Source organism: Hypomesus nipponensis, chromosome 8 (genome assembly GCF_054491055.1).
Source record: "Hypomesus nipponensis isolate SF chromosome 8, ASM5449105v1, whole genome shotgun sequence".
Lineage (NCBI taxonomy): Eukaryota > Metazoa > Chordata > Actinopteri > Osmeriformes > Osmeridae > Hypomesus > Hypomesus nipponensis.
This window is the reverse complement of record NC_140368.1, coordinates 16,537,535-16,550,283: the sequence shown is the minus strand read 5'-3', so window position 1 is coordinate 16,550,283 and position 12,749 is coordinate 16,537,535. Positions and strand designations below refer to the sequence as shown.

Here is a 12,749-nt window from a genome sequence, read left to right as displayed (position 1 = left end):
TGGCCCCAAATCCAAAAGAGAGATGCTTACTAAGAATCTAGGAGGTTTAACCCCCTGTCTTAAACCAGAGATGACAAGTCTCTGTGTAACCCTGGACTCAGATTTGAATTTCAACTCTCACATTAATAAAGTGACCAAAACTGCTTTCTTTCACCTGAGGAATATAGCAAAGGTACGACCATTCATAAACCAAAATGATGCAGAGAAGTTAATTCATGCCTTTATATCCAGCCGGCTGGACTACTGTAACGCACTTTTCGCTGGTCTTTCCTGTGGTAGCTACTTTACACTGGCTCCCTGTTACCTTCAGAATTGACTTTAAGGTCCTATTCCTCGCATACAAAGCTCTTCACGGACAAGGACCTAGCTACATTGCTAACTCTCTTATAAACTACGCACCAGCTAGAACACTGCGATCATCAAATGCAGGCCTATTAGAGGTCACTGGAAGCAGTCATAGGAAGATTGGTGATGCAGCCTTTGCCAATTACGCCCCAAAACTATGGAACAAATTACCCATACATATTAGGGAAGCAAATACTCTAGACATTTTTAAAAGCCAGCTTAAAACCTACCTTTTTACCAAAGCATTCAACTAATTATTATCTCAGAAGGGTTTTACAAATTTTAGTAGTTATATTATTGTTTTTATAGATTTGCTTTGTATTCCCGCAAAGATTGCGGCTTGTGTTTGACTTGTACTATTGATTATGTGTTACATTTTATCTATTTTGTTGAGTTTTTGTAGTTTTTACTATTACTATTATAATGTTACATTATTTTTGTTTATTTTATTTTAATTGGGAAACCACAAAGACTGTGCGAGAGTGCATGTGTTTTGTTATGTTTCACTTGTATTATTGTTTTTGTTGATTTTATGTAAAGCACCTTGAGCTGCAATTCCTGTGTGAAATGTGCTATATAAATGAAGTCTTACTTACTTACTGATATTTTTCATACCACATCAAATGCATTTTGCTTTGCATATGCAAAGTTTAACAAAGTAGGTGGAGCAGATGACAGTAGTGTCATGAAGAGGTGACTGGAGGAAAGCTGTAAGTGCAGGAGTGATTTGAAATACATTGCAGCAAGAACATTGACAATTTACAACATAGATTTTGCAGTTTTTTGGTCAGTTGTCTTGGCTGAATATTGTACTTTCACATCATTGGTGGCCAAGCCGCAAAGCAGCGAAGCCACCTTAAGTGTTTCTACGTATTCTTATTAGGGGCCAAGCAGGAGCAAAGCTGCTATGGCACCTATTGTTTTTGTTAGTTTTATTATTATTATTATGCATAGCGATTGGTGCAAAGTTTTGAAATTTGGCACACTGATTTGGAACGGTCTCCTGATTATCGTCAGCAAAGTTTCATGTCAATCCCTGAAGTTCTATAGCGCCACCAAGGCGTCAAAGCTGGAGATACGTTTACGCCCACAACTTTTTAACCATGAGACCGTTTTTCTCAATTGAGGTATCATTGGATTCCTTGGATGCAGACCATTTGATTGAACCCTGTCATTGTTGTCATGATGGTTTTTCCGTTTTTTTTTTTTTTTTAAATAAAGAAATTTTTTCGAACTCCTCCTAGGCCGTTGCTCCGATTTTCATGAAAATTGCAACAGATCATCTTCAGACCATGCCGACAAATGTTATCAAAATGGTATCGATGAGTCAAACCCTTCACGAATAACGTGCAAACGATTTTGACAAAGAGGACGCCAAAGCGGACATGAGGCCTTGACGGTTTACCGTATGGAGTCGAAACTTTGGAAATGTCATCACGAGCGTGTAATCTAATCATCTTCTTACCACAATAACCTTGATATGTCAAAATATGACTGAATTACAGCTGTTTATACTTGATTATCGTCGCCAAGTGTTCATGTTGACCACTGAAGCACTATAGCGCCACCAAGGGGTCAAATTTGGAAGTTTGTTTACGCCCATAACTTTTGAACCGTAATACCGTTTTTCTTGAGTGAGGTATCAATGCATTCCTTAGATACAGACGATTTGACTGAACCTTATGGTGACTTTATTAAAAGTTTTGCTTTGCTGCTTTAGCTACTGAATTTCCATATCGAATACTGCTTGGCCCCTTCATTGCTCCTTTCAGCTATATTTATTATTATTATAATACATCTTCTTCTGCATGGGAGTTTAAGGCAGCCCCTAGAACCGTATTGTCAGAAGTTGTGAAATTTGGCACACTCTTTGGGGCCAGTCCCCTCATCAATTTCACCAAGTTTCATGTCAAGTTTCATGTCATTTCAAACCCTCTAGCGCCACCAATGAGTCGCAGTTGAAGGTGTGTTTACACACATTACTTTTGAACCACATGTCTCGTTTTCGAAAATTAGGTATTGTTGTATTCCCTGGATCAAGATGAGTCCAACGCACAATGTCATACCCAGTTATATAGATTCACCGCCATTTTGAATGTTGAGGAAAAGCGTTTTTTTGTAACTACTCCTACATTTTTGTCGAATCTTCTTCAAAATTGCAACAGATGATCTACAGACCAAGCCTCACAAAAGACATCACATGTTTTTTTGATTTTCTAAACCCTTTGACTGGAACAGCCAATCAAAGTTGTCAACCAAGCCACCATAAAAGAAGTGAGGTCATATCTCAGCACCTCTTTACTGCATTGACACCAAACTTTGTATAAGGACTAGGGACCCTGTTCTAAAGTGGTCCAATAGGTCATGCCATTTCACCTCTAGGTGGCGCTGCAATAAGCAAAAAATGTGCACCATTTATCTTCAGATCAAGCCTCACAAACGTTTTCACATGGTTTTTGATTTTCAAAACCCGACTTTGATCAGCTTTTCCGATAAAGCTGATGAAAGTCGGCGATGAAGCCACCAGAAAGTGAGATCATATCTCAGGAAATATTTGCTGAATTTACATCAAACTTGGTACAGGTGTTTGGAACCCTGTTCCAAAGAGGACGACAAAAGTTTGTGTCATCTAACCGCTAGGGGGCGATCCCGTGTCTGACACATGTTAACTTGTGATACCCGATGAATTGATGCGGCTGCCATTTTATGTTTTATAAAAAGTTTTATCCCTAATTCTTTTCAAAATGTGTCTAATATTCACCAAATTTGGCACAGATTATCTTCAGACCACAATCACCTTGACATGTCAAAATTGAATTACAGCCGTTATTAACTTGGGCTAAATCTGACAACTGCTTGCCAGTTGAAAAACTGCTTATATTTTTACACAGTAACTGAATACAGTAATTTCCAGCACTGAGAATAGCTCACTAGGATAAATTGGTGTCCTGGCAAGGGCAACATAAGAGGTTCAAAGCCAACAAGCCTGCCATGTCACTGGTTTTCTGTTTAGCGAGACTGTAAGCCATTGCAAAGGAAGCCATGTACAACGCAGTCGCTAGCTACCTATAGTCCAGCTGTATATAGTCATGGCAATCCACACTAGGGATGGGTATCGAGAACCGGTTCCCAGTGAACCAATTCCTTGGAATTGTCAGCCAAATTATTTAACAATTCTGCTAACTGTTCTCTGTGGCGTGGCGCATGCGCAAACTTTTATAGTTTATTCAGACTGCAGCAAACATGGCAACTAGGCAGAATTGTTCTAAAGTTTGGTTGTATTTCACACAACAAAATGACAACAACACCACTTGTAATGCGTGTAAAAAAGTATATTTCGTCGAAGGGAGGAAACACAACAAATATGAAGAAGTATTTGAACACACAGCATGGAATGAAGTTACTGGAATGTCATGTGTTCGACTCGTGCAGCAGCGCAGCTAACGTTTGCGCTTCATCTGTAACTATCATAGGTAGAGCTAAACTCCTCAAAAGTGATCACAACCACTTGTCACTGTGTGAAGCAATTTGCCTTTATTGTGTATAGTCGATCAAGTTATCTTCTGTCCAGTCGTTTGAAGCATACATTTTAGTTCCGGCATTTGTCTCCCATTTTTGATCACTTCACGTTAATTATCGGAGGGCATGTGTTATCAGCAAACATTCGCGTTGTTGTGTTAACCCATTATTAAACTGAGCATATCGATTTTTATTCCATTATTAAACTTAGCATTTTAATTGTTTAACAGAATGGCCGATGTTTGACACTGTCATATTATATGATTTGACCTTGGCTGAAAATTGAAGATTCTATAATTCTATTCTAAGCTAGCGTAGCTAATAGAAGTGTAGAAGAAGAGCAATGGAAAATGTTTAACGTGTATGTATAAATACTGTATATGGTGTGCAGCATTATAGAAAATTATATAAAAGAAAATTAATGTAAACTAGAAAGTGCATTTCCTGCAGAAAATGCGTTGGAATGCTGAAACCTGAAATTATTATTTTTTAAATTCTGAAAATATAGAAATTAGAAAATAATAATAATAAATTAATTTTTTTTATAGTTAAACTTATACTTACGTATTTCCTAAGTAAAGAGGCGGACTAAAACCCTTTCTTCAACACATTTTTTATTTAATTAAACAGTTTGGTCCGGATTTGAGCATTGGCGTAATTGAAAGTGTCAGAATAATGACAAAACACACAAAGTTGTCGTGTGTGAGTCTGGCCAATCATGAAATAGTTGTGTCATCATTAGAACCCGTGCAGTCGCTCTTGAGAAAATGCGCTCGGCTACACAGCCAGCAGTTCTCGAATCGATCTCACAGTACTTTGATGGGTATGTCACAGTGACCTAGCCTCGGCGCCGTCTCAAGTCGGACAAAAAGTCTAACCAGAATTCACTGTTTCAAGTCAGCCGCCTGCAGCTGGCTGCAGCGTTGCATGAAGTCAGTCCATGACTTGTAAAATAGGGACAGAATTGGACAATGCCCCCACTATCTACTTAAACTTGCCAGCAGGAGACAGTGGCACAGTACTGTCTCGTCACCTCAGTGGTGGCACAGAACCATATCAGCCACACCCACAATTTATAGAACCGCAGACTCTTGCAAACAAAGTGTTGACACTTCAAGAGAAATGGTTTCGCGATTTTCCCCGACTTTATGATGGTTCAATTGAGATTAATTTAGATGAGACTGCACCATTCCCATTGTAATTACATAAACTGCACCCATACGTTGTACAGTACATACTGGCCTTTCTTGGTATTGCTGGTTGTAAATACTGTACACCTGCATTCATACTTGACTGATAAGAAACACTACTATAACTACATTTGAACAAGTTGAGACAACCCTTCAGTTACTAACTATAAATGATCCAGGAGTATTAATTATGGTTCCTCAATAGACATTTAACATACATTACAATTTAGGCTGTATTACAGCAATCATTTTGGTGTCCCCTTCAGAAATTGCTCTTGAGAAAATGTCATATAATTGTCCCCCCCAAGTTGATAGCAGATTTTTGCCACTGCTACGACCAACACCAAATTAGCTATCTATTGATCCAAAAATGAAGCATGAAGAGTGAAAATTGTTGGCAAACTAGAAATACTTTTTGAAACAGATTTTGTGTTTCAGTCAGCACTCAAGGCTCTCCACATACACACCCATGTAAATCTCAGAAACGATTGGAAAAACTCATGGAACATAATCAGTGATATTGAAAAAAGTTGAATAGATATCAAAAAGCTGAAATAAAAAAAATAGATTAGGGTTTTGTCAACATTTTAAAGTTTAAATGGTGGCTGTAGCCAAAATATTGAGGAAGAAGAAGGATTTGAAAGTTGAAGAAGTTTAAGAGGATAGAGAGGATTTGGAAGAAAAAAATCAACTGGAAAACCATGTAAAAAATATTATGAATATTGATTTATATTAATTCAAACTTAAAAGGTAGAAAGCTGAAAAGTCACAGCAGTCATAGCCGGAAACTGCTGAATTTTTTGATAGTTGAACGGTTTTAATAGCTGAAGATTTGAAGGCACTGAAGGGTGTCACGGAAGAAATAAAATAAGTTGAATAAAGATTCAAAGAACAATACTTGGAATGCTGAAGCAGTATTCCAACAATAAACCCGTTTGTGCTCTTCCCTCCCCCCCCCCCCCGCCCAATAAGAATCAATAAGAAAATCAATAAGGAATCAAATTGATAAGCAGAAATTGAATCGGAATTGTTAAAATCTTATCTCATCCCTAATCCTCACACAAACTATCAAAATTATTTCAGATTTTCGAAACGGTTTGATTGGTACAGCCAATCAATCAGCAGCCAATCAATCAGCAGTTTTCAAGGACTACACTCAGAGATCTAATTTATCAAACATATTTCCTTATTAAAGCTACATATGTTATTCAATCAAGAGCAGCGTATGATTTTCTCTTTTTCTTTTGTTCTTTGATTAACATTAATGAGACGGACAGCAGTAGACTGCTGTCTCTTTAAGACCTGATGCACATGTCGCGGATCTGACACCAGCTCTTCACATTCATTTAAGACTTTGAAACTCATTAAAGATTGCTTACGAGGATACTGGCCAAAATGGTCATTTTTAAAATGTTCAGTTTTGTCCTCAAGTAGGCCTAATCAATACAGTACTGGCGCACCCTGGCTGAGAAGAAGCGGCTTTTCTCTCGGTGTTTGAGTCTGGTGTTTGTGCAAAGAATGCCGCTTCAGACAGCGCTTCTTCAGAACCAAATAGATTTCTACTTTGGCTCTCATCATGCTTGAAAAACACAAATTAATTGAGAACATGATCATGTGCTATAACGCAAACCAAATAATGCCAGAAAAAACTGATGGTGCTTTAATTAAATTAGCAGTCGGGGGATGGGCTGAGCCGTTAATTTTGAGCGAAAAAAGTGTTTATTTGTATTTTTTTGGAACACTTCAAAATTACTTTGTAAATTCATATATTTTGTCTTTAAATAATTCAAGTACCTCATCATTAATATGACTGTTTTCAAGGGTTTTCCAGGACTTCGATTTCAAAAAGTCAAATTCAAGTACTTCAAACCTTATACGAACCCTGGTTATATTATGTTGCACCCCCCCCCCCCCCCCCAGCTCTAGCTATTTTGCTGTGGGACAAAAATCTTACCTTGTTGCTTGCTTTACTAGCTAAATGAAAATATGTAATCAGTGGACCTCAGCAGTTTGTGATTGCATGTAGTTGGTGTTAATTTAGTGTTAACTGGGTGCAACCAATGTGGGATATTATTGAGTTTCTTGACTAAACTGAGCTTACTCATCAGTTACTGGTACATTTTTCTATATCAATGAATATGAGATATGCTTCCAAAAAGTATTTTAAAATGTTCTTTATTTTGCTAGATCACAGCTAATTTGCAGTCAAGACTGGCAAGGACTTCATTTGACAAGAACAGGTATGTACTTCATACGAGGCAGGTAGTTCAGAGGACCAACAGCATATTAGACAGAAGCTCATACTGTGTTGATTCATCAGTGTATATTGTAAATTAATGTTTTTTGGGTTAAGGAATTCAGGGGGGACAGTCTCCATTAAAACGGGGACTGTCTTAGGGGGTCCTTGAGCGTTTAGGTTGGTTGAGGGGCAGTTCTATGGGCGTATGTGAAGCCCTCTGTGACATGCTTGCGTGTAAAAAGGGCTATACAAATAGATTTGATTTGATCTTATCTCCACATGGGTTGCACAAACGCACAAACGCTGGGATCTCTCCCATTAGCCATGAGAAGGTGGGCGGCAGTCCTGCCTCATCTCATCTGGGAGCAGGGATGGGTAGGGAGGCTGGGGGAGACTTGTGACATAGATTTATGAAACCAAATACTATTAGGACGTGATTGGAACTGAACCGATGCCAACCCAAAGATCTGCTGGGCCCGGACTTGTCTGAATTGGGGGAATTTGGAGTCTCCCCCTTGCCTGCCTCCCTTCCCTGCCTACTGGGGTGGGTCTTGGACCGGATGGACCCATTTCAAAACATGATGCTCTTATGACGCAATTGACACATCAGATCTGGGACAAATTCAGAGTCTGGCCTTGGACGCCATGGATGAGCACCCTTGCAATCGTGTCCACCAGAGTCTAACCTGCCAACCCCAGTCTGGGCTGGTCGCTAGTTTTCACTGTCTGTTGGGCCACAAAAGGGCAGTTTACACACAACACGATTGCGGCTGGATCATCCATCCTGAATCACAGGAGATGGCTGGCTAGACTTAGGAGAATCAAATATGCCTTAGTTATGTTTGGTGCATGTTTATGTGTCTGCATAACTCTCCAGGCATTTATAGAAGTCTCATAGGGTTGAATGGCAAATGTAACTCTATTAACATTTTTGATTACAGGAATCCGAATTGAGCTATGCTAATGAAAATAAGTTTCAACTCGGAGGAACCCACAGATTACAGTAATACGCTACGTAAGACTTTGTGAATTTTTTGCCAGTACATTTTGTGAAATGAAAGCTCCAACACAGTGAGCAACACAACCACCAACAGGATTGCCAAAACAGCCAGCAACACAACCACCAACACAGCTAGCAACACAAAGAGCGAGCACCTGCCCCACCTTCTTTGACGACTTGGATGAGTCCTCCACACTTACAATGAAAGGACAAAAGAGGTTCCAAAATCCCAGTTGCTTGGCAAATGTGGCAGATTGGCCATCTCAGGAAAGGATGAAGAATATAGTTGAAAGAAGAACACAGATGAAGATGATGCTGAACAGAAGGCATGTGCACCATGATGTACATGATCCTGATACACAGCCACCCCAACCTAATGTACACTAAGAAAAGAAAATCATGGAGTCCTCGAGTTCAGTTTTTTTCTCCAGTTATCTGTCATCCACACCATTACTAATGACGCCAACAAGTATGCAGAAAGGCTAAAGGACGCCACTTGATGTCAGCGAGTTTTTGATATTTTTTTCAGTTATCATGTATTTTTGACTTACCAAATGAGCTGACTTCTGGAGAAAGGTGTGGCCCTGCAGTTTTTAGGTTTCCGGCTGATACAATTTGGTCATTAAAATTGAACAACCCTGAGGAAGACGATGAGAATGACAGAAAAAGGAACTCCAGAACTTCTATGAAAGGCTTTTCAAGATAAAGGCCATCTACACTGAATCACAGAATTAATGCAAGTACTCTTTCCAGACCAATAAAGACATTTGTAGTGATGAGAGGATGGTGGCCTCCACAGCTAGAAAGTCAATAAAGCAGTACAAAAAGGCAAAGCCTTGAAAATGGGGCTGTGAACGTCTTGTACTGGCTGACTCAAAATGTGGATATACCTAGAACTGAGATTTGAACTCATCCTCACTCTGGATTTTGACTGAATTGATTGAATGTGTATTGTCTTGGAGAGGTGCAAGCAAGAAAGTTTATTTAAAGAGCACAATTCATAGCAAGCAATTCATAGATAAGATCAAAATAAAGTACATAAAATACAATTTGTACTGTAACACATACATTAACAAAAAATTTGTAGAATAAAAGAAAGTACAACGTACTGCACATAAAGTACTAGAATAAAAACTTGCAAGTAGCCCTGACCTGATCTTTTTCGGAACACTGATAATCCTGAGACGCCACATACACACAAATGATCACACTATTCATCAATCCTACTACACTGGTAAATACTGATAAAACCAAAAAGTGACTTACCCACAGGGGGTGTCTACAGGATTAAAGGGCAGTGAGAATAGAATATTTTAGAGCTCAAATTAAAGGCACATGAAAAGATAAATGTTTTTAACCTGGATTAAAAAAATGCTGCATATATAAGATCTTCTGGTAGTTTGTTCCAGGTGCATGCAGCATAACAGGTGTCGGATGGACTTGTAATAGATAATAAGTAAATGTCAGTGGTAGTCCTTGGCCTTGTTGAAAAGGCCATTAGCAGATGGGAAGAAACTGTTCTTATGGCGTGAGGTTTTACATTTACATTTACATTTAGTCATTTAGCAGACGCTCTTATCCAGAGCGACTTACAGTAATTACAGGGACATTCCCCCCGAGGCAAGTAGGGTGAAGTGCCTTGCCCAAGGACACAACGTCATTTTGGCTCGGCCGGGACGCAAACCGGCGACCTTCAGATTACCAGCCCGATTCCCTCACCGTCCAGTCACCTGACTTTGGTCCTGACGGACCGCAGCCTTCTACCGGAGGGGAGTACAGCTGGAACAGGGAGTGTCCAGGGTGGGAGGGGTTGGCCACAATCTTCCTCGCACGCCTCAGGGTCCTCGAGGTGTGCAGGTCCTGGAGGGTAGGCAGATTGCAGCCGATCACCTTCTCAGCAGTGCGGATGATACGCTGCAGTCTGCTCTTGTCCTTGGCAGTGGCAGCAGCGTACCAGATGGTGATGAAGGAGGTGAGAATGGACTCAATGATGGCTGTGTAGAAGTGCGCCATCAGTGTCTTTGGCAGGTTGAATTTCTTCAGCTGCCGTAGGAAGTACATCCTCTGTTGTGCTTTCTTGGTGAGGGAGCTGATGTTCAGTCCCCACTTGAGGTCCTGGGAGAGGACAGTGCCCAGGAAGCAGAAGGACTCCACAGTGTTGACTGGAGATGAGGGGACTGGAGATGGGGGGTGAGTGGGGCTGTATTCCTTCTGAAGTCCACAACCATCTCCACTGTCTTAAGAGCCTTGAGCTCTAAGTTATTCTGGCTCCACCAGGTCACCAGGTTGTCAGCTTCCCACCTATAGTCAGACTCATCCCCACCAGAGATGAGCCCGATGAGGGTGGTGTCGTCCACAAACTTCAAGAGTTTGACGGATGTATGACTGGAGGTGCAGCTGTTGGTGTACAGGGAGAAGAGCAGAGGGGAAAGGATGCAGTCCATCCTACTATTGAGATGGAGGAGCTTCTCTTGGTCTTTTTTGGACTGCAAACCATTGATACTGGTTATATTTTTAAATGATGCAGTTTTGGTGATTACTTTGAAATGGCTGGTGAACATGATAATCTCATATCAGCCGTCCGTGGAAAACAGAAAGTTAAGAACTTTGGAATATAAAAGTATAATGTGCTCAGCCAGGGTAATTGTGTGTAGACATGAGTGAACTCTCGCATAGGAAACAACCTGAACATTTACGCAAAATAAGTTTGCAATTTACACAGATGGCACAGTAATTAAAAAAATACAATAATTGACTAACTAATTAATGGTATTTAATCCAATTGTGCTTTTGAAACATCAATTGCGTTGTGTAAGGAATGACAGATAAAGAAGCTATTTGGGAGGAGGAGCAGCGCTGCTCTCGTGCACTGCTCCTCCCACTGGACCAACATCCCCAAAACCTGCACGCCTATTCTGTGGCAGACTTTGTAGAATCAGTATGAAGCCTTGCGGTATCTGGGTCTTGGCATCACAGAGCTGGTGGTCTCAAATTGCTAGAGGGATGATCCTAATAATCCTGAGAAAAACAATAGGGATTCATCCGCTTCACTTTTTTATGCAATGCATTTTGCTTTGTTATGATTGGTATGACTTACGTATAATATGCTTTTTGTTGTGTTTATAGCTTTGAGAATGTTGCAGAAAAAACACACATGGAATGTAAGGCAGAGATGGTGACACCCCTGGTGACAAATGCAGGCCTTGTCTGCATAACAGATGAAAACCTTTACTTTCAACCCCTCAATGGTTATCCTGTGAGTATCCTAGAATGCCTCTACACCCTTTTAGATTCCCTCCCACATCAACACAAAATACATATACATTTTATTCATTTAGCATAGCAGACACTTTAATTCAAATCGACATACAAATAATTTGTGAAGAATTGAAGTTTCGGAGCTATTCAACTTGCAGCTCTAGTTATCCATACCTGTGTGAAACTCAGTATCAGTAATGTGTTCATTTAAAGGTTACTTCCTTAGACTCTTGATGATGAGCAGCAAAGGATGGATTTCAGATAGAAGCACATCAAAATAACATGCGTTTATATGTAAGGGATAATGTCCGACGAGTAGGAAGCACCTCGTGATAATGTACACCTCGAAAGGCATAATCCCACTTATACCATGGTCACTTGCCAACGTTTGTTTTTTAAAAACATAAATTTATGTTTTCATGTGTTTTTTAATAGAAATCTAACGTTTTCAACATTAACCAACTTTGATATTTCTAGTCCGCTCATCTCATAGAACCAACACCGGTGTTGTGTCCCTTTTGGTTCCCAAACGAACTGGTTTCCCGACTGTGCGTGCACCTATCAGTCTGCCTCTATTACTAGATTTGTCACAAATTCACAAACATATTACTGGCAATTTTCAAGCCCCATAATGACACCACATATTGCAAAGTAATACTTAGATCGTTGCTGACAATATTAGCTTTAAAGATGATTGTATTGTCTTGTATTGGTTTAACAGCAACAATTTAATTATTAGGCCTACTTTGCAAAATGTGGTGTCATTATGGGGCTGTGATATCTTGGTAAATGTGGCTATTGCCTCGAGACAACCCCAAATATGTGTTTAGTAGCTTACAATCGCGTAGTGTCAACGGTAACAAGTTGTTTCAGAAGAAGCCAAAACAAATTGTTGCCTGAAGGCCAATGTAGTTAATACATTTGTGACTGAATACCTGTTATGCTTCAGTAGCTTGCGGTGTAACGCAAAGAACGTCATTGATGTATGACTTTTGGCTCGTGGGATCGAATCCCACTAGAATCTTTTATTTTCTTAGCTTCCATTTATTTTGTCCTGGCGAATAGCTGTGATGTAGTGCTCGCTACATATACAACTATGAAATGAATTGATTTAAAAAGATACAGCAAAGCAACACCCAGCCATACACAAAATTGCACAGGAAACAAATAGACACATGTTATGTCTCAAAGGGTTTCG

General features: G+C 39.8%; 1 protein-coding gene across 3 annotated transcripts in view; it reads left to right on the top strand.

Moving 5' to 3' along the window:
- Window positions 1-12,749, top strand: part of nsmaf (neutral sphingomyelinase (N-SMase) activation associated factor) — a 106,732-nt gene that overhangs the window by 46,181 nt on the left and 47,802 nt on the right. For all 3 annotated transcript variants that reach the window (XR_014766263.1, XR_014766262.1, XM_084702605.1), the window contains exons 9-10: window positions 7,242-7,294; window positions 11,420-11,549. Coding sequence is in view for 1 of the 3 variants with exons in the window: in XM_084702605.1 (XP_084558731.1) it covers window positions 7,242-7,294; window positions 11,420-11,549 (183 nt within the window). In the remaining 2 variants the exon portion in view is untranslated. The remainder of the gene's footprint in view (window positions 1-7,241; window positions 7,295-11,419; window positions 11,550-12,749) is intronic.